Source organism: Aspergillus tanneri (assembly GCF_003426965.1).
Source record: "Aspergillus tanneri strain NIH1004 chromosome Unknown AapTan_3_pilon_pilon_pilon, whole genome shotgun sequence".
In the NCBI taxonomy this organism is placed as follows: domain Eukaryota; kingdom Fungi; phylum Ascomycota; class Eurotiomycetes; order Eurotiales; family Aspergillaceae; genus Aspergillus; species Aspergillus tanneri.
In genome coordinates, this window is record NW_022984630.1 from 4,442,410 (window position 1) to 4,463,201 (window position 20,792).

The 20,792-nt window shown below is 47.4% G+C and overlaps 8 protein-coding genes across 8 annotated transcripts; 3 read left to right on the top strand and 5 right to left on the bottom strand.

The window, feature by feature from the left end:
• Positions 1 to 436: 436 nt before the first annotated feature.
• Positions 437 to 1,793, bottom strand: ATNIH1004_005247 (uncharacterized protein; the record flags this gene model as incomplete). Its single annotated transcript, XM_033569901.1, has 3 exons — positions 437 to 1,181; positions 1,244 to 1,533; positions 1,722 to 1,793. 3 exons carry the CDS (start codon positions 1,791 to 1,793, stop codon positions 437 to 439), a joined length of 1,107 nt encoding a protein of 368 aa, XP_033428707.1.
• Positions 1,794 to 4,171: 2,378 nt separating this feature from the next.
• ATNIH1004_005248 (GrpB family protein) lies at positions 4,172 to 4,777 on the top strand (the record flags this gene model as incomplete). Its single annotated transcript, XM_033569902.1, has 1 exon — positions 4,172 to 4,777. One exon carries the CDS (start codon positions 4,172 to 4,174, stop codon positions 4,775 to 4,777), a length of 606 nt encoding a protein of 201 aa, XP_033428708.1.
• Positions 4,778 to 5,833: 1,056 nt separating this feature from the next.
• ATNIH1004_005249 (MFS transporter) lies at positions 5,834 to 7,369 on the bottom strand (the record flags this gene model as incomplete). The annotated part of the gene is made up of 3 exons (XM_033569903.1): positions 5,834 to 6,489; positions 6,541 to 7,072; positions 7,136 to 7,369. 3 exons carry the CDS (start codon positions 7,367 to 7,369, stop codon positions 5,834 to 5,836), a joined length of 1,422 nt encoding a protein of 473 aa, XP_033428709.1.
• A 511-nt stretch (positions 7,370 to 7,880) lies between these two features.
• Positions 7,881 to 9,245, bottom strand: ATNIH1004_005250 (TauD/TfdA dioxygenase family protein; the record flags this gene model as incomplete). The annotated part of the gene is made up of 5 exons (XM_033569904.1): positions 7,881 to 8,116; positions 8,188 to 8,519; positions 8,572 to 8,608; positions 8,672 to 8,995; positions 9,056 to 9,245. The coding sequence occupies 5 exons, from the start codon at positions 9,243 to 9,245 to the stop codon at positions 7,881 to 7,883; spliced, it is 1,119 nt and encodes a 372-aa protein (XP_033428710.1).
• Positions 9,246 to 9,753: 508 nt separating this feature from the next.
• Positions 9,754 to 10,731, top strand: ATNIH1004_005251 (MBL fold metallo-hydrolase; the record flags this gene model as incomplete). The annotated part of the gene is made up of 1 exon (XM_033569905.1): positions 9,754 to 10,731. One exon carries the CDS (start codon positions 9,754 to 9,756, stop codon positions 10,729 to 10,731), a length of 978 nt encoding a protein of 325 aa, XP_033428711.1.
• Positions 10,732 to 10,960: 229 nt separating this feature from the next.
• On the bottom strand, positions 10,961 to 12,127 carry ATNIH1004_005252 (uncharacterized protein; the record flags this gene model as incomplete). The annotated part of the gene is made up of 6 exons (XM_033569906.1): positions 10,961 to 11,114; positions 11,162 to 11,452; positions 11,516 to 11,663; positions 11,744 to 11,875; positions 11,930 to 12,005; positions 12,059 to 12,127. 6 exons carry the CDS (start codon positions 12,125 to 12,127, stop codon positions 10,961 to 10,963), a joined length of 870 nt encoding a protein of 289 aa, XP_033428712.1.
• An 883-nt stretch (positions 12,128 to 13,010) lies between these two features.
• On the top strand, positions 13,011 to 14,583 carry CAD1 (MmgE/PrpD family protein; the record flags this gene model as incomplete). The annotated part of the gene is made up of 2 exons (XM_033569907.1): positions 13,011 to 13,217; positions 13,357 to 14,583. 2 exons carry the CDS (start codon positions 13,011 to 13,013, stop codon positions 14,581 to 14,583), a joined length of 1,434 nt encoding a protein of 477 aa, XP_033428713.1.
• Positions 14,584 to 18,481: 3,898 nt separating this feature from the next.
• ATNIH1004_005254 (uncharacterized protein) lies at positions 18,482 to 19,697 on the bottom strand (the record flags this gene model as incomplete). Its single annotated transcript, XM_033569908.1, has 2 exons — positions 18,482 to 18,616; positions 18,702 to 19,697. The coding sequence occupies 2 exons, from the start codon at positions 19,695 to 19,697 to the stop codon at positions 18,482 to 18,484; spliced, it is 1,131 nt and encodes a 376-aa protein (XP_033428714.1).
• Between the last annotated feature and the right edge of the window lie 1,095 nt (positions 19,698 to 20,792).

Consider the following 20,792-nt stretch of genomic DNA (forward strand, 5'->3'; position numbering starts at 1 on the left):
GATATAGAACTGCATACTGTTAAATGTGAGTTTAGAAATACTTTAATTTGGTAGGTAAATGAGAGCAAGTTATCTTGCTTGAAGAGAATAATACAGCATAAGCTAGAATAATAATATGTATACTTATATTTTTAGAACTGATGTCTTCAGCTGGCAAAGACTTTACCAAAAGCCAAGAGTAAGCAAAAGAAATATAAACAGAAAGCTAATTAGAGCTTTTACAAAGCTAGAGACAGCGAAACAATATCAGTTGCCATTTGGACATTTAATATTTTCGCATAAATAAATGTTGTTGCAGTATAGCGCACCAGATACCATATAGAGAACCCCTAGGAGGCTAAAGGTACTAGTCAATATCGTTCTAAAAGAACAGTGCAATACCATCAGTAATAGTTTAGGATATATATGGACACATGTAGTGGTATAACATTCTGCGCTAGTTATGATCCTGTAGGATGTTCCCTATGTCCTTACTACGCAGCAGGTCCTCATGTTCTCTCTTCAGAGTGATTGGATCATTATCCTCAAACCAGAACGCCCACGTACTCTGTGTATGAATATCAGCGTTCCCCCGGCTAGACTTCAGCCCTACATGCTGAAGCTGAGGTGGCGCGAGAGCGTATCTTGTTAATCCGGTTTGTTCCGCATATTCCTCAATCAACAAGTCGGTTTGTCCACGTTTCTCCTCGAGATATCGAACCAGGTCATCCACCTGCGCCCTGGGAAACACTAAGGCCTGTGTACAGCAGCCATTTGTGTTCATCTCCACCACGCCCCGGAGTGGCATAATGTTGTATTTCCCCATCATGTACACAAGAGCTGTGAAGGCCGGTACACAGACTAGAGAAATGACGAAGACTGTGGGATAGTCCAAATAAGAATGGCAGATGGGGAAGCGGCGGAGAACCAGCAGACAGCCTATAGTAAGCAGCATCATCAATCCAAAGATAAGCGGCATGTTTCTATAGGCGAAATCAGATGACGTCCAACTCAGAGCAGTCTCCGTGTAGAATAGGCGGAGGTAAATCCAGGATGTCTTGTTTTGGACGATATGATTTATGTCTGCTAGGGCCTTTAAGGTCTTGGTCATCCAACCCTCTGCAAGAATAATGTCGTCTTCGAATATGGCGATATACGGAGCGTTGGTTACTTGGCATGCCCTTAAGGCATAGATATAGTCACTACGAATGAAAAAATGGTTAGAGGAGTGCTTTTTGAAGGACTAGCTGAATTATATACTTACTACACTCCCTTTTCATGAAAGTCTTTATCCTTCTCTATTGCCTGCAAATGCGCGAGTTGTTCACCAGAAACATTGTAGGAACTCGACGTATCGGTGAGTCGATCCACCCAGTTCTGTCCCCAGCTGGGATGCCTCGTCGGGTCTGTATCGGCAAAAAGAACATTGAGGTACAAGGCGCGTCGCTCCCGTGGGTCTAGCCCTTCCAACAGAGACCCAATAGAGGGATCAAAGTAATCATCCAACTCTCGTCGAACGGTCACAAAGAAGCACACATCAATGGGTTGGAGCCGCTGTTGTCATGTTCGGGGGGTTCTGACGGTGCATTGTACCGGGCGATATAATGCCGGGCTTCGCGTTCTCGATGAAGACTATATTTCAAGTCGTACACATGGTGATCGTCGAAGAATGCCGAGTGCGGATCTCGCCAGAGATGAAGCTGACAATATTCAAATACCAACAGCCAAAGGAAGATACTCACAAAGAGGATCTTAGTCGCGCGTAACTTCAGTAGTTGGAGGAATAAGGGAAAATAATCAGTAAACCTTCTCATGTTCAAGCTTAGATGTCAAAATATCGGTCTCCATGTATTATTTAACGTTTGTTAGAGCTATTCGCCAGGAAAACAAACAAGAAAATACGCTCAGGGAACAAGGCTGAGAAATACAGCGGCTATGAGGACTACAGCCTAGGTTCAGTTCAGGCATCTTGACCTCCGTAAGAAACAAGCAGGGTATAATGAGCTCTAGAGGCGGTGCAAAACCCAGCAACAAAGGAAAAAAAAAAAAAAAAAAAAATTTAAGAGACGGAGAGGCAGGGAGGGGCTAAAAGATTATTCTGTAATCTGTATTACCTTAGGACTGGGAGACAGGCGCAGGTAAGCTTTTCATGTGAATACTACATTGACACATAGAAACCATTCAATAGGGCACCGTCGTTATTGTTAGAATGCACAGTGACTGTGTGGGCCTACTAGCAGGAACATCATAGGTTTATTTCTCCGAAATACGGGGGAATTCGTGTGTCCGCACAGTGTCTAAACTGTTGACTTAAACCAGCTCAGGCCAAGAGTGGCCAGAAAGGATCAACATCCTGGTAGCGCCAACATCATAGCGCCTTGGACATTGGCCAAAGACTGGAACACTGTATATTCAAATATTGGTGCACAGGTGGTGGCCGTTTCAGCTGTCTTACGGAGTGCAATGCCTACTCCGGAGTACATTGTTGGAAGCGATGAAGGAGCCTGGGGGCCGAACTAGGCTAATTAAATAGTTAACTAGTTGTCAGATATTCAGCTAGTCCTGAAGAGGAAATAGATTGCGATCGGTAAAAAGGTCTTATTTGAATGAATTGAGCTGGTTGGGCTCTTCTTGATTGTGTTCTTTGATTGTCGTTGATTTTGTTGTGTGCTCCGTGAGGAGGAGGGGGGGGGGGTTTCCCGATCTGATCACATGATTCCGGTCCACCCACGGCCATATTATTTGACACTAGTTAACATACTCGATCACCAAGCTGCGCACCTCTGTATTGCATATAAAATAACACTTTTAATGACCTTAATATTTTAAGAACAACATAGAGTTATAATAAAAATAGCAGTATTCCTTGATTTTTAATATTTCAGAATGATCATATAATTTAATTACTGTTGAGAATCTCGGGGAAGAAGCTATGTCGTGAGGTGCTAGGATAGCGGTGACTGGATAGTATATTGAACTATCGGTGCGATCTAGTATCGCATGGTGAGTATATTCAACTATCTAGGAGAGAGAGCGTAGACAAACGCTTCCTTATGTCTACGTGTCCCTTAGCCCCTGAATGTGATATATCAGATAGCTGCGGGACTAGGATATCCGAAGGTGCCTTAGGCATCCTGGTTTTCAACAATTACAATTTTTAAGATTTTTACTGACCTATAATGTAAAGGGGCGAAACGCCTTGCTATCTAAAGACTAGGTAATATACACAGAGGAATCGCTGGGAGGAAGAAAGTAAAAGGGGAAGAGGAAAGAAGCGTGCGTTCTCATACTACGAGGGGTCATGTGACTGCAATAAGCGGACCAATCATATGCGCCAATTGTAGCGGAGAAGGCGAGCAATATACAAGCGTAGCCTGCGACATATAATACATGATTATTTTAAATACCACTGAATTTAAATGTATTTCTGAAGTATAAAGAACTAAAAATCCTACAAGATTCTAGGCTTAGTATCTATATATGTGCTATTGTATTATTATATGTTATAGATTTTAGGCCCTGTTGACCTGTTGTTGTTAAGATATTAGGCTTATAAGAAGTGCTATTTTATATGCAATACAGAGATGCGCAGCTCGGTGATTAATACAAATGCTAACTAAGACAATGCAGCAGAGGGATAACCCAATATTCCAACATACATTGCCTGTCACGTGGCCCGTATATATTTGAAGCTTGCAGAAAGATCATGATGCTTAGTCTGACCTGGCACTCCACTGGATGGATGAGGGATGACTAGCAACATGCTTGAGAAATGTCGTGCCAGGCAAACGTTGGGAATCGGATAGGACCGCAAAATCCCAGAACGGAAAGTGCAAAGCTAACGGAACAGAGTGTGTTTCCTCGTAAATACTCGTGTAAGGTATAGTAAGCTGGACTCTGGATTCTTTCTCCGTGCCCTTGTATAAATATTGTCGACTTCAACAAATTATCTTGTAAGCAGTTCCGGCGCTAATTACTATTTCACCTGGGTCTGCATAGGCACTGTAGGAGTTCACGACCCAGCCGTTGTGGGGTTGAATGAGTCACTGCCAAATCCCCGAGTGATCATCGTGGCAGGATGCCCGAAGAATGACATTTTCATATTATAGCTCCGTGTCTGGGCACGTTGTAGCTTTCCAGAATCCATTTTCCCTTCGAGTCTGTCGGTTGTCTTACTCCACATATTCTCGGGATGCCACCATCCATCGAGGCAATCATCAAGCACGCTGACTTTGATCCCAGCAAGATTGAAAGGATCTCCGACCGCAGGGAACCCAACAAAATTGAAATCGTTGAACCAGATCCCTCCTGGCCTCAACGCTATCAGCTGCTCAAATCGCGCATTGAAACAGCCCTTGGCTCCAGGGTTGTCGCTATCACCCACATTGGTTCAACCTCTGTCCCTGGCCTTCCTGCCAAGGATGTAGTGGATATTGATCTCACTGTCATCGATCCCACGGACGAGACCTCATACGTTCCCTTGCTCGAAGATGTAGGTTTTCAGTTTCGCACACGCGAGCGGAGCTGGCACCAGCATCGCTTTTTCAGCTGCTATGAACCCACCGCAAACCTCCACATCTTTGGGCCGGATTGTCCCGAAGTTGTAAGGCATTGCCTGCTTCGAGACTGGCTAATAAAATGCACCGAGGACCGAGAGCTATATGCGCAGACAAAGAGGCAGGCGGCGGAAGAGACAATAAAGGCAGGAGAGAGGCACGCCAAATATAACCTGCGAAAACAGCCAGTGATTCGAGAGATTTTGGAACGAGCGTTTCGTGACATCGGGTATATACAATGAGCTCAAATGCAGGCAAGCGACTATATGTGGCAAATCGATTATGACGACAAAAATAGGAAGCATCATTTATGGTCGCATATCTAGGTCGCCACGATCGATACTCGCAGAGTCATGACTCTCAAATTGTCGGCTTCTCCCAGTTCCTGTTGCCGTCGTTCTTACCCCATTGATAGACTGTGAGTTTTCGAGCCCGGTTTTGCAGCACTGTCCTGCTCGAATAAATCAGATGTTATCTAGATAAGGGATAAGGCAAACTTGAATGACAGCTAGTGCTAGATTGGCGCCAGGAACTTAAACTCCGACGTGTAGAGCGACAAGACTGGTGTTAGGAGCTCGATCGAAACGAGGAACCCTGGGACACAAAACTCTTCGCCTTAGACAAATAAGGGTGCCTGTAAATATCTGAAACTGTCACTGGAACATACTCACCTATGGCTATGGCCATATGTTTATTTCTGTATCGATTTTACTGTTTTCAGTAAGTGATGTATTGTAGCGGCTCGCAACAATGCCTTATATTTTAGAATTGGTTGTCATCCTCCAATCATGAGACGAGAACTTTACATTTGCATAATAATAGTAGAGCATCATAGGATTATAAAAATAATGTAAAATAGATATTGAACGTCCAGGTTGCATTGTTTATATATTTGTCTACTTGTACAGCACTGCTACGCTATGTACAGATCCAATAATAGTAATATACATATTCCGTATGGTGAAAGTTTTTACAATTTTGCCATAATTATAGACACGGCGAGAACCTAAAGACCAGCAAATAATCATTAAAAAACTTGTCCAAAGTTTGGTGAGCACTAACAGATATAATAGTTCATTATGACTTTTATTTGCATAGAAACCACGCCACATATGTTATTTATCCACATGGCTCTATATCGGTCCCTTGCTTATTTACCTTCTTCCTAGACTGAGTACTTGACCTGTATGCGGTACATGCCACCGCATGCCATCCAGAATTCAAGGTCAGAGGGACGTTAATGCTCAGGTATCCATGAGAAGCCGATCCGCCCTTGGCATCGGCATCATTCATAGAGATTATATATCCTTCACGGAGAATTTCGACCAGGATCGAATCTTCTGCCCATATCGATAGAACACGATGGGAACAGGGATCATCGCCACTCCCAGGAAAGCCAGTAAGCTCGTTGCCCACGAGAACCCTAAACGGTGATACATGGCGGGAGTGAACAGGGGGAACCCAGCGCCGAATAGACTTCGTACCAGACTATTAATGGCAATGGCACTGTTCGCAAATGGAAGGTACACATCAATGATATAAGTGAAGCACTGGATCCAGATGAGAAACATCCCCGTCCCAGTTGGAAGACCGGCGAGGACCATTGCCGGCCAAGGAACGCCCGGGGACGATGTCCATGCGAACCAGAATAGTCCCGCCGGAAACATCATTCCACCGACAATCATGAGTGGTAAGCGCTGCTCCGGGATTAGGCTCCCTCTGGCGGCTGCTACTTGTCGGGCGAGGACTCGTTTCGTGTAGAAGATGTTAATCATACTGCCGATCAAGACGCCGATGAGCAGCGCTACCAGGGGGAGTTCGGATAACTGTGGCTGCCATCCGCGGATGGATTTGAATTCAATGGGAATCGAAGTGAAGAAGAGATAGACGATACCGTAGATGAAGGATTGATAGATGGTGACAAAGACGAGGATGGGTTCCGTCGCGAATAGTTCTTGTGTATATCTTTAGTAGAGGCATACAAGGTCACGGCCACGATACTCACTCCAAGGACGAACGAGATATACTCGCACCAGGCGCTGGAAATCGAACCCAGCCTGTTCCAATTCACAGGTCAAGTTTGGATTCCCGGTTTTCTTCCTCAGTCTTTTGGCCTTGTGGACGAGTGCAACCGGCACATACGACTCTTCGAGGAATACAGCACAGATCAGCGCCATTGCGAAGCCCCAGATCACCATCAGCCACATATTCCACTTCCAATGCAGATGAGCCGTGACAAACCCCCCGATGATCGGTCCCATCATCGGCCCACTGAAAACCACTCCGATCACCACGCCCAGCGCGATCCCGCGGTCAATGGCGTTCCAATTATCCGTCGCTGCACCACCAACGATGGAGATGGGAGCGTTCCCAAAGAGACCCGATAAGAAGCGACCCGCGAGGACGCAGCCCAGATTCGGACCGAGGGGGACCATGAGGGTGAAGAAGGAGCAGATTATGACGCCAATTATCATGGGCCATTTTCGACCGTATCTCTCCGATATAGGGGCCCAGAATGGGGGACCAACGGCGAAACCCTAATAGCCGCAAAATTGAGTTTGCTTTCTTCGGTCGAATGAATCGAAATATTTGACACTCACAACGAGAAACAGGCTGGTTCCTAGGATGGTCACCTCGTTGCTCACGTGGAACTCGCGAGCGAATTCCTCCGCGCCAGTGCCAAAGATGCTACTCTGGATGGTAATCACCAGCGTCAACAAGGTGAGTAACACCACGACTCGTAGCTTTCGCCATAATGCCCAATTATGCGGATGCTCGGGGTCATCGGGGCCTTCCCAAACCACCAACTCCGGATCTCTCTGTTCTGGTACCATGATCAGAGAATAGGGTAGGGTGAGTGCGAACCCGCGACAAGTACCAGGCCGTCGAGCGTTGGCTCAGCGGAGAGATCCAACCAAACTGACTCAAGGGCGACCGAGAGGGTCGTCTAAAATTGCCCGGATCATGAACCCTGTGAACCTCTAGAGGATTAATAATTGTTGTTGCAGGATCGACAAAGAATTGCAGATCCGAGACGGATGTCGGCACAGGTCGTCATTACTAATTGCCAATATCGAGCCCGTACAGAAAACTACTGTAGACTAAACTTGTGGCATGGATTAGAGGATACTACCTCGCTAGAAGCTCATCCTCGTCAAGGCTTGTAGTGACCAAGCATCGGCAATGCGGTCCGCGGGAGATGACCTCCGCCTCTAGTTCGAATCTGACATGCATATACGAGTGAAGAATTCTCCACCCATCCATTCGGAACTGCTATGTAGTACAGACTATGTCCATCTCGCTTATAACACACCCCTGATCATCTTTAAACTAAGCGCCAGCTGCTCAAGCTGACCACCGATAGTCTTTGGTGCCACTCCCATTCGCTCCCAGCAGGTTAGCGGTCCTCCAATCCTTGTCCGTGAGGCGTTCTGGATACAACGCTTCCATCTCCTCGAGCTTGGAGATGCTCTTCGGGTCGTAATAGGGGGTTTCTCCGACGGACAGCACCCGGTACCCGAGTCTCTTGCCTTCTTGGTCACGGGTGGGGATATGCAGACAGCATCGATTGTCCCAAATGGCTACAATTACCAAATTAGTGATCGTTGATTTAGCTGCAGTAGTCCTGCCTTATTGGGCTGGTTGTACATACCAATGTCGTTGCTGTGCTCCCAACGATACCGAACCTGGATGTCGTGGTTGGCCGTGATTAACCGCTGCACCACATTCATCAGGTCGGAATTTTCCTCCGGCGTCACGTTGTTGACGAAGGCACAATGGCCCCCGCCCACCCATAAGGCCTTCCAGCCCGTGACTGGGTTGGTGCGCACACAAGGATGAATGGCCTCGAAATCAAAGTCCGCGTTTCGCGGGGATCCACGAGGGCCCTTGTAGGATTTGGGGTCCTTCTCGTAGGTCCGATAAGATGGCATGGCCCAGGTGGCCGTGAGACCTTCGAACAATCGTTGAAAAGGGGCGCTTAGACTGATGATCGAAGGAGTTAGTCGGTGCCACTGGTGGGGAGGATGAGACTTACCGGTCGTACGCATCGTAAAGTGAGACCCACATTGTGTCTAATGAAGTCGTTAGCATCACGTCAGGAAGGGTGGATTAGTGCATTGAAAGTATGTACCTACCACCACCTGTTTTAGGCACATCCGCAAGCTTCAACGAGGAGTATGCCGGAGGGTCTTTCTCAAACGCCATGTCCGTATGCCACTCCTTGGAATGGTTTTGTCGCTTGTAGCTGGACTCGGTGAAACCGTAGCGTGATGCAACCCGCTCCGGGATCAACGTGATGACCTCTGGATCATCGTCGTAGAAAGGATGCAAAACGTGCTTCAGGAGTCCATTTGCCTTGGGTCGGCCAGAAAGAGCACCAAGTCTGTCAATGAGCTCCTTGTGCTTCTCCGCGTCCAGACGAGTTTGGTTGCGGAACATGACTACCCCCCGCTCAGAGACTGAAATGAAGAGATATGGAGTTAGTCTGGACACATGGGCAATACCATTCATGCACGAACCAAGTACGGCGATGTCTCGCAGAAGTTCATCAGCATTGGGTGCCTCCATCAGCCCCACAAGATCCACATCGAGGAATTCCGTGCCAATGGCCGGCACGCTGATTTTGTGCCTATACTCCTCCAGTTTGCCAGAACGTTTCAATGGCTCCGCATTGGTGGGTTTGCTGATGAGTGGCGGGCTCACCGTCATAGTGAAGGCTTTAGACTGGAAGGGAGAAGTGATTGAAGAAAGTAGGGAGGTCGATGTTTCGGGTCAGTTGGACTGCGTGGAACTATACGGTGATGCATGGGCTGTCTGCGCAATGTCAATTTATATTCATAAAACTCCGCTTAGCCGCGGACGCAATACTCTGTACAATGCACATGTGGATCTGAGACGTTAGGCAGACTCCCCTCATTCCAGGATTCATGACATCGGCAGGGCTAAACTCGTATGATGGTGGTAACTTCGGCAGGGCAATATTGATGGTTACAATGACTGTGGCACCTGCAGGATTGACTTCCCCGTTCCATGAAACCAGACGATCTGCGTCGCAGGCGATTCCGATGCCGAATTCCCCTTCTGTATACTGCATGGTACAGTCCCATTTGCTGCACCATATGGGGAGTAATTTAGCTATTTACACGCCCCCTCTTCTACTAGAGAAGCAGAAGCATCCGAAATCCATTCCATTCGCATCGCTTACCACCAAATCATCATGATTCTGCCTCCTGCGCGCCCTAATCAGAGTTATGTTTCTGTCTCTGCGATTCCCGCAGGCCTGATCACGGCCCCAAAATGGGCCTTCGTCGAGGGGGTCACCAACCGAGAGGAGACAATGCCCTTGCCGTGCATGGCATTTCTCATCACTCGTCAACCAACCTCTGACACGGACCGGGTCCAGAGGGCGTCCCACATTCTGTTTGATCTTGGTCTTCGAGAGACGCCGGAGAACTACACGCCGGCCCAGCAGTCCCACCTTCAGCATCGGCAGCCGGTCACATTTGGTCCCAGCGTGAGGAGATCGTTGTCCGCTGCTGGAATTCCGAATACGAGGGTCGATCTGGTGATATACAGTCATGTCCACTGGGACCACACCGGGGAACCGTCTGAATTCCCGCACGCCAGCTTCGTGGTGGGTCACGGCTCGCTGGATCTTCTCAGCCAAGGAGAACTCCTGGGAGCAGGATCCCACGCCTGCTTCGATCGGGTCCTCCTGCAGGATCGCCATGTCGTCGAACTGCCCCCGTCGGATGACAGCGTGAGAGCTGACATAACGGACTCCAGACTCACCTGGGGACCGCTCACTCCGTTCCCCGCAGCCATGGACATCTTCCAGGATGGGTCCGTCTACGTGATTCCGTCTCCGGGGCATTTACAGGGCCATGTGAATCTGTTATGTCGTACGGGTCCCCGCCGGTGGGTGTATCTAGGCGGAGACACGTATCATCATGTTGGACTCTTGACCGGGGAAGAGCGGATTGCAACGTGGACCGATGATCAGGGGCGAACATTGTGTGTCCATACAGACCAGAAAGCTGCAGAGGAGATGTTCGCCCTTCTGAGGAATCTACAACTCGCAGCCGAGGAAGACGGTGTCGAACTGGAATTGATTACTTCCCACGATGCCAAATGGTTCTCCGATAATCAGCATCGCCTCTTCCCTAAGACTCTGGAGCGCTCCGACAAGTTGTAAGGCAGGACATGTTTATGTACATATTTTGCTACTGCGTACTCTTAGAAAGGATCTTATATTCAAAAATAAATCCAGAACTAGCGGAAGCAATTGAAACCAACCCAGACTCCGTCTAGACAATCACCTCTCCGGACGACTTCCATCGTGGCGTAGTCAGAAGCTTATACGTGTTCTCATATCTTAACTGTATGTAAGCAATAGACAAGAGAACAAGCGGAGGCATCAATTCTTACACTGGAAACATAATCGCCGATGCAACTGACAATCTCCCCAGTCGATGCCAGATACCCGACCAGAACGCTGCAATTCCCTCTTCACGCAGGATAACCCGCACGCAGTTGAACGCGTTGCCATAGATATGCTGAGCTTGGATAGACTGCATTCTTCTCATTGTCAGTACCAGTAATGCTGTGTTCTTTCTAATACTTACCTAGTTTTCACCACATCTAACGGCTGTGTCGAGCAGGCACAGCAGAGACCACTGACTGACCCGATGAGGACGGCCACGAGGGGATGCACTTTTCCGTCCTTGCCGGATCTCTTTGCACGCTGCATAAGCTGACTATACACGCCAAACTTGACCGCAGCGTTACTAGACTGGCGCAGCGTGGTAGGAACGACGGCCGCAAAAAACCCCCGAGGACCTTGCTCGCGGAGAATCGTCAGGACAGCCCCCGTCACGGTGTTCATCTGCGCATTCCCCAGCCTTCTGGCATGGATCCTAGCCCAAGCAGGTCAGCCGGCTAGCCACCAACGAGGGTGCAGCGTGGCATCAGGGCCTTACATTTTGGTTTTAATGCATTCAAATGGAGTCACGGCCAGAACTGATTCAGTGACTCCTGCAGCAAAGCCAGCGACTAGGGTCTTAGTGGCTGACATCTCCCCATTTGGGCCAGCCAGAGCGGAGGAATACAAATGATATGAAGCGAATTCTGCTTAGCGTCAGCGTCATCTTTTCGCCCATGACTAGGGATGGAAAGCGATTGCCACTTTCGTCGTCGGGTCTCCATACGGATGGCTGCTTTGATCGTGGTTCCGGTCACTGACGCAGTATATCCGACGTACCAGCCCTTCAATCGCGACGCGAGGGTTGCCTGTACCTCTTCGCTGACGCCCCGTTTTAGCTGGGATCGGGTTTTGGCCGCTGACGGCTCTTGAGTTAGTAATAAATGGAAGAGAAATTAATATGGGTGCTCACACTCAAATGGATACGTGATGGTGATTTCTGTGGCTCCGGCACAGGCGCCGGCGATTAGTGCTGGAAGGCCCTTTGTCTACAGATTCTATTAGCCTACTATGCAGATAGAAAGAGATTTCTGGACTGTACATGTTTTTTCTGGAGCTGTGGCATGGACGCCACTTGCCGGGGAGGAGATGCGACGTGGGCGCTGGCCATAGTGTACGTACAGAGTACACAGAATAAGGGAGAGTTATAGAATTATCCTGAGACCTAGACATCACGACTCACGTTCCGACAGTGTACCTTATAACCATGTAAGAGGGTGCCATGGGACTGCAACATCGACAACAACGTCCATTGCGTCCAACACCACAACGTGTGTCTATCCCAGGATCGTCACAGAAGAGGTTCTCTGAGACCATCATGGGTCGTATCAACGCTTCCGAACGGACCGGGCGATCCTTACCGTCGGAGTAGTTGCAGGAATGGATATGGTCACTCGGGTAATTTTCGCTGACAAAAAGCATGCTAAATCTCGTATTCCTGTATGCACCAAATAGCTTGTCACATCTATCTCATCTGCAGTGTCTTGATGCAATCTAAAACCGAGATCGTAATTTAAGACAACCTTTTTAGTCTCTGTAGGAATTGAATCCCAGAAAACGCGGCGATTTCGGGCGTCGGTACTTCACATGCCTGTCGTAATCGGCATCGCGTCTTCGCAATCATTGGAACAGCATCACGACGAGGAAACAACTGCCTTATGCAGTAATCCATGGGGCAATCGCACGATGATCGCAGCCTGTCAGATCTGCCAAATTTTATCCGACTGTTGTTATATTTGCCGCGCTGAACCGAGCGGCGATAACTCCGATGCAACCCAACATCCGGGATGGCGTCGACGTAGAGATGCTTCTCGACGCTGAGAGAGGTTGCTGGAGTTGCAGTACGCGTGGACAGGTAGGGTCGACTAGGGTTGATTGTTGTTATCGAGCGGGGGTCTATAAGAACAATTGTCCAGGTCGTTGTCATAGTAGTTATGCAGTATCTGACGATATCCATGCGCTCTTAGTATCTTACATATCAACTATCTATCACTATGTCCCCTTCTACACTAGGAGAATCGGAACAACTCGACATAAAGTTGCCCGCCACTAAAGCAAACCATACTGCCGACACAGGGCCTACCACCCAGCTATGTCACTGGGTGGCTAATCTTCGGCCGGAGGATATCCCAGAGAGTGTCCTGGCCAGGGCCAAATACCTCATTCTCGATGGTATCGCATGTGCTCTTGTCGGTGCAAAGGTTCCCTGGTCAGAGAAATATGTCCAGGCGACCATGGCCTTCGAGGCTCCAGGCTATTGTAGCATCATTGGATACAATCAAGCATGCCCCCCCTCTTCAGTCGTTCTGTTTGTATCGTTCTGACCGCTATCCTCTATAGAAATTGGGCCCCGTTGCAGCAGCAATGATGAACGCTGCCTTCATCCAAGCAACCGAGCTCGATGACTATCACAGCGAGGCTCCTCTGCACGCGGCAAGCATTGCCATTCCATCCATCATTGCGGCGAGCGAGGTTCTCAAGCGAGAGCGCAAAGCCGTCTCCGGGATCCAGGCCATTCTCGCTGCAATTGTCTGCTTTGAGACCGGTCCCCGCATTGGGAAGGCCGTTCATGGCGCTGACCTGCTCGTGAATGGGTGGCATTGTGGTGCAATATACGGGGCTCCGGCCGGTGCTCTGGCAGCCGGAAAGACACTAGATCTCTCCTCAGACTTCATGGAAGACGCAGTTGGAATTGCTTGTACACAGGCCTGTGGCTTGATGTCCGCCCAATATGGTGGCATGATCAAGCGCGTACAACATGGATTTGCAGCCCGAAATGGCCTGCTGGGTGCTCTCCTTGCGCACGGCGGATATGAGGGAATAAAGAAAGTCCTGGAGAGGCCCTATGGGGGATTCCTGACTATGTTCACTAAAGGCAACGGGAAAGACACACAGTACAAACCGCAGGAGGTAACGGCCGAACTTGGCTCGTTTTGGCATACCTTTGCGCTGCGCATTAAGATGTATGCCTGTTGTGGCCTTACCCACGGTGCCATCGAAGCAATTGAGAATCTTCAGCGCCAATATCCCACCCTCTTTGCGGGCAGTAATCTCCATAATGTGAAGAGGGTCTCTGTGGAATTATCCCATTCCTCGTACAGCCACTGCGGCTGGTTGCCCGAAGAGCGTCCCATTACATCCACTGCGGCCCAGATGAGTGCGCCGTATATCTTCGCCACCCAGTTCGTCGACCGCCAGTGCTTGTTAGCGCAATTTTCCGAACGGGATGGCAATCTAGAGAGACCAGAGGTGTGGAACCTCGCAAAGAAGTTCAACCTGCGCCATAATGAGGAGTTTGACAAGTTGGATCAGACCAGCGGTGGACATGTGGTCGTCGAGTTTATTGACGGAACGAAAGTCGAGGAAACGGTCGCCAAACCTCGAGGCGTCAAGGAGCCAATCTCGAACGAACTCATCTTGGAGAAATACAGACTGCTCGTGGGAAGTATCCTGGACCAAAACAAAGTCCAGGACATTGAGCAGATGGTTCTCAATCTTGAGTCTATGGGAGATATTAGTCCACTCGTGGAGGTATTGAATTCGTCTGTAAGACCAGTATTTGGTTAGAGCTATATCTGAGATTTCAATTCGACATCTCATGCTTTCTATATTTATTTGAGGGGTCTAGTGTATAAATAAAGGCTAGACTTGTTCCATGAAGCTATGTGAGCCAAAATGTATTCAGACAGTGGCGATCCGAACTGCAACAGGTACACCCTTCTGGATATCATGAATAGAATTAGTCTCACATGCTGGCCAGGTTTATAACATGTATGGCCTCAGTTAGTGGGGTATTTGCTAGAAACAATAGTATAGCAAGAGAGCCACTCAGTGTCCAGTGAAGATCAACCAGCAATACGAATTATTAAAAGCCACCCGAGTCCCAAACTCCATGGCAATTGTGACTTTCTATCTCTCTACATCCATAGGATTAATGCAGGATAAAATATTTGCCTCTGATATTTGATACTACTTGTATTCTATTTATTAAATACTAAACCAAAAGTAGCCTCTTCATATGCACTACAGGTTAGGAAATCCTAGCCTGAGGCATATCGATGAAAAAAGAAGAAAATATATCACTAGCACTGCCCTTAAAAATCCATATTCATGTGTAACTAAGAAGAATTCTCTCCACTACAGAATGAACTGGAGCACAGCAGGAATCACTATTTGAATCTCAAAGGGGGTTGAGAATTTCATATCTTTTTTACCCACCAGCCTCGAAGATTGATCCAACACTAACAAGCTCATAAACGCCTAGAATTTTTTTGTCTCCAACATCCTGCCAATGTTCTTCCACGTACAGTGTCCAGCTTGCCATATCCTGGATAGTGAAGTTTGAAGTTCGATTCTGTCAGAACGATCCCCAGTGAACAGGAACGTAGAAGTCATTGCCTTGCCATCTTGGAGCTCGAATCCTTTCTCAATGTAGTCATTATAGTTCTCATTCCCGATGATGTCTGTGTCGCCACTTTCGTACTGGACCTGGACAGCCTTCACCAAATCCCTATCCGAATATCGACTACTGCCTTGGCAAGACCATACAGAAATCCCTTTCACAGGACCATACTCTTGATAAGCGTATAGAAATAGCCCTGCTCACCACCGTGCACGGCGTTCCTGACTTGATTGTCCCTCATTCTGTGATCAATGCCGATAAGGCGATCGAGGTGGTAAACAACCTAGGTATTCACAAATGTAGAGCAATAATATTCATGGTTGTTGCTGTGTTCAAGACATAGATGCTTGAAGGGACGGGGAAAGTCAGATGCTTATAATGTTCATCTATTTAGACTTATTTCGGCTCCGGTTAAGCTGCACATAATGTTCACATAATGTCAGAGTAGAGGCTTATCACCAAATCTACTCATAATGACGCAACTAACACAGTTTCAAGCTTTAATTCAAGTTTTAATGCTCCCCAATTTGTTCAATTTCTAGATAGATGGGCTTCATGACATCAGTAAAATAGGCTTAACTGTTTGTTGACCTATACCAAGATGTAGAAAGAGAGCTACAATACTGTTTTACAGTACCTCTAGATCATATTAGGTTATGGGCGACCCAAGTATGGCGAAGACATGGAAAGTCATTCCGTGATCTTAATGACTATATACCTGCGTTTCCAACGCTAAAGTCTGGTCGATACCCTTCGCGCCCGAATCTGGGAGCCATGAGATGTCTGGATACCGATCGATCCGGGAAATGGCACGTTCCAAGCATTCATGCAAAGTAAACGTTAAAGTCTATCGTGGAGCATAATCAAGGGTTAGAAAAGCCCGCAAATCAACATCGCAGTTCCGTGGAACTTGGTAGTTGTATTCGGTTTTCTGGCAGTTGAAGATGGCTGGATATGGTTAGAATCCCTGCTTTCGGTTCTAGTGTCCTTTACTATCTATGAGGTTTCTACAGTATATACTAATTAGCTAAACATAGTGCATATTGGGTAATTTTTGCAATAAAGGGAAATACCTAAGTAGACTTGAACTACCCGGTAGCCTTGTAGAATGCAGTCTAGTAAGTTCTATCTTAAGTATGGATTAAATTCTAGCAATATAATAGAAAACCTAAATATGAAATTTGGAATTCTTCAATCCAGGAAATATTCCTCTATATTTGATCATTGCATAATACATTATCCATTTAAACAATAAGATAATGACGTCCCTTTAATAGCGGGCTCTGTTGCCACTGACCTTAATTGAGAACCGCAAGATCCCGATTTTCGCATCCTGGATACTTGCTGGGACTCAGTGCAAGCCTTAGTAGAATCTTAAAACATCAGAAAAGTGGAAGGATTATTTTAACATAATATTCAGGAATCGTCTTCATGTGTCCAAGTCATGGGATAGTAGTGCGATGTTGAGCAACTCATTCATGAATCATCCGATAGCTAAGGGAACATAGAATTGCTCATTGTATGAAAAATCTCATTCTGAGACTGGCTACATAGCATGCAAAAAAAAAAAAAAAAAAAAAAAAGAACTAGCTTCGACAGGGAGAAATTCACGGGTGTTTCCCTTGCATTGTGCATCTCTGTTATTTCTACAGGAGCCCAGATCTGAGACACTGCTCATCCCTTTTTCCCGTGCTGTGTTTTCGTTGCTCAACCTGCATGGGAAAAATGGCTGAGTTGCTTCCGGTACAGAGGTGGCCTGGCCATATAGGCCTGGCTAATCCAATACTGTCTACTATATGCCATTGTACTGTGTCTGCTGCGATGACCACTGTTTAGATCACCGCATATAGTATGATAATAAGACACTCTACGGGATATGCTATTTAACTGTTAACATCAAGTCTAGTAGCTGATAGTGGGCCACAGTTCTGGTTGGGCAACCTGCTGCAGTTATTACTATAGTCAACATTGCGCTGCGAACCTCTGGCCATATTAGCTTTCGTCAGCCTTAACTGCGCTAGGATAGAGTTTAATCATATGAAACACTGGCAAGGGGCCCCCTGCTAAGCCACTGTTCAGCGCGTCGTGCAGTTGAGGGGTTTTCCAACTGATCTTCGCCTCCTAGGCCAGGTACATTCTCCGTTGAAGAGGCAGTCAACGCTTAGACTTATAGCCAAGTTATCGTTATCAGCGATCCCTCAAAACAAATGCCGTACAAGTTTTTATATATTGCTGAGTGGGCGTGAAGAGCGACAGAAGAAGTTTCACAGGCTTCTCATGTGCAGTGGGCATTAATTGGAGTCCTCGTTTTTTAATCATTATTCCCTTCTCACTATGATATGGCCGAAGCTCCTATGAACCCAATGATTTATATCGTATGTTTCCCAGCATCTAGGCCATTATATTGTAACGTGATGGCTATAGGTCCTGCGCGAGATGCAATCCAATATTAAACCTTGACATTGACTCCGCCTTTGGATACAGAACCAAGTATATGGGTCCACCCACTGAGGAGAAAGAACAAGCATACAAGGATTTCTATCAGGGTAACTTAATCTCCTGCCCCTAGTCCCCATTCTATTGGTGTTATACTGACATGATTGAAAACAGCCGGTATCAGGATGATACCCATGGGCCAGGCCGCGAAACTGCCGAATAAGACGGTCCCAATCTCCAAGGCGCCAGTGTATTATGTAGTGCAGATTGACCTCTTCCACCAGTTCCACTGTCTGGTAACCAGGCCTCTCCAATTCCCGAAACAATACTGATAATTTTGCGATCAGGACCAACTGCGTCTCAAAATATGGGACTTGAATCAGATCCATTGCGGACACGCGGACTAGAGCAGCACGGGCAATGATACAGAGATAGGCCCCTCTCTAACATTGTGCGCAGTGATACATGCGATGTGAAGTGAAGACGGAGCCGTTAGGCTAACACAGCCTATGACGTGGCGCTATGTATTCTGTGGACGATAGAAGTAAATAGACAATGAGAGGCGAATGATGGCGATTCTTCTAGATATCTGTAGCAGATCTAGTGGCCTTCTTTTGTCCTCAGGGCCTAGGAGGTGAGCTGCTGGTCCCTCCAAAGAGGCTTGCTTGAAATATCGATCCAAACCTTGATCTCCGCTTCAGGTTTTAGTCTCTTTCGCCGTCCAAGACGCTTCCACAGTGTAATACCATAGCTCAGGAACTTCTAAAGGATTAGAACCTAGATGTTCAATGCCTGCTTCCCAACGGTCTTTTAAGAATTGAGAGTGCGGCCCAGTCCATTTAGATACCTTCATTTTTGTCCCTTCTGCCGACAGATAACGCGTTGGCACTGCGTCAGTACTGTTATCACCAATACTGCAAAGTGGTATTTTCTTGGTCATGGTCCTTTTCATCATCGCGTGCAATGTATCTGCAAATACTTCCATTGACTCAAAGCGGATGCAGATCTCCTCTATTGTATCGGGCCAGGCAAGTAGAAAAGTCTCTTCATCATCATACAGTTGTGGCTCAAGTCCATATTGCCATGCCAGGAAACCGAAGAAGGGAACGGTAATGGTTACATGCCGCGGTTTACATCTATACTGGTAGGGGGGATGCGCAAAGAATGATATATGCAGGTGTACCCCACTAGAAAAACCGCCCAAGTCGCTGTAGAAATGAAAGTTTTGCATATGTGGGAGGTGGTATTCCGTTAGCCCGCGCGCAGCCTTTGTAAAGCCAGCAGGCTTGAAATTAGTTGTGTACTGCTCCGGGGCTGGTACACGTTGCCAGAGATCGTGAACTGCAGTTTGGAGTGGGATATACCGCGCCTCGAAGAAAACCCTGCGGCATGTGCAAAGGAGGGCTATATCAATGCATTTTGGCCCGGTACATCCAGGCCGATAATACGGTGCATCCGTAGGGTACGACCTAAAGGGCGACTCATATTGAACAAATGCATAGAGGTAAATTATTCTGCGCAGTTCTGCGGGGAGCATGTTGAACAAGGGCGAGCGATCCTGAGGGTAGCAGTCGGATGGGGTGATGTTTGAAAAGCGGTCCTGTTGTGTGTCGGCGCTATGGTTACGCTGGCTCTGGTCCTTCATTGAGCCAACGGCACATGCCTGAGAGGCTGCTTCAACTGGCGGCTGGGCACCAGCTGAGCGAACTGTATTGTTATTGGGAAATGCCTCCATACGTACGGTGTTTCCGGATCCCTCTGCCTTTTCTAGAGCCTTTCGCTCCCGGAGTCGATTGGCAACGTCCAAAAGACGTTCTCTCGGCGCTGCACGCGTCCTGGCCATAATGAAGGGGACATAGAATAGGAGGGGGAACGATGACAGATAGTCAATAGAGTCAAATGGGATGAGGACTGCAATATGAGGATCAACGCCTAGTCGAAGAGAAAGGAGGATGATGGTAAAGGCACCCTCGAGTCTCGGTACCAGTCCATTGTTGGTTACGGTTCTACCAGCAAGGCGCTTCCCTCTAAAGGCAGAGATCTGCTTCAATACGAGGTTCAGTCCATGCCAGCCAATTACAGGATGAGGGCGAAATACTAGACTTTTGATGACCCAATTCGGAAATTTTCCCTGCAAGTTGCGTACTGCAGTTGTGCCAAATTGCGATGCCTGTTTCGCCAGGCCCTGTTACACCTCCTACAAGTTGGGTTTTAGTGATAGACGCCAGGGCTATCTGCTATGATCATTAGCTTAAGGAAGGAAATGGTGGGCAGAAGAACACTATACTTGCTACACGCCTGTAGCCTACTTCAGGATATCTTCACGGTAGCAACAACCATCAACCGATTCAACCACCGTAGCCAACATGCTCTCTCCGACGTACACTTTATTTCAGGGAATGGAAACAATTCAGTGGGATGACGCGGAGCAGTCGCCAAGGCGCTAGCGTTTCGGATCCCGAATCCCGATATTGTTTCTCTCACTAAGGCCTGCACTGATGCCGAAGCGGAGGACAATCAGGCATGAGATTAAATGATATTGTCAGTTCAAACAAGACAGGGTACAAAGAAATATAACTGCCTAAACACGCGGATCGTAGTCGGTGCTGTTAATGCAATTAGCTGCATCGGGTGATTAGCGATTGGACACTGCTGACTGAATAGGTTTCACAGTAGACTTACTTTTTGCTGAGTACTTGGTATATTTATGCTACATACTATTTTAATGTCTATATTTTCAAGGTAAAAACTTTACGAATATTGATTTTTAAGGGGAACATTATAAAATTTAGATTTCTGTTAAACCTATCCTATATAATGGGTATGCCTTGTTTTGCCTGCCGCTTTTAGCATGTGGATCTTTCGGAGCTGCTTAGAAAATGAAGGGAGCAGATCCATGTCCCCAAATGATTAAAAATAGACTGCTCTCGCGGTCATC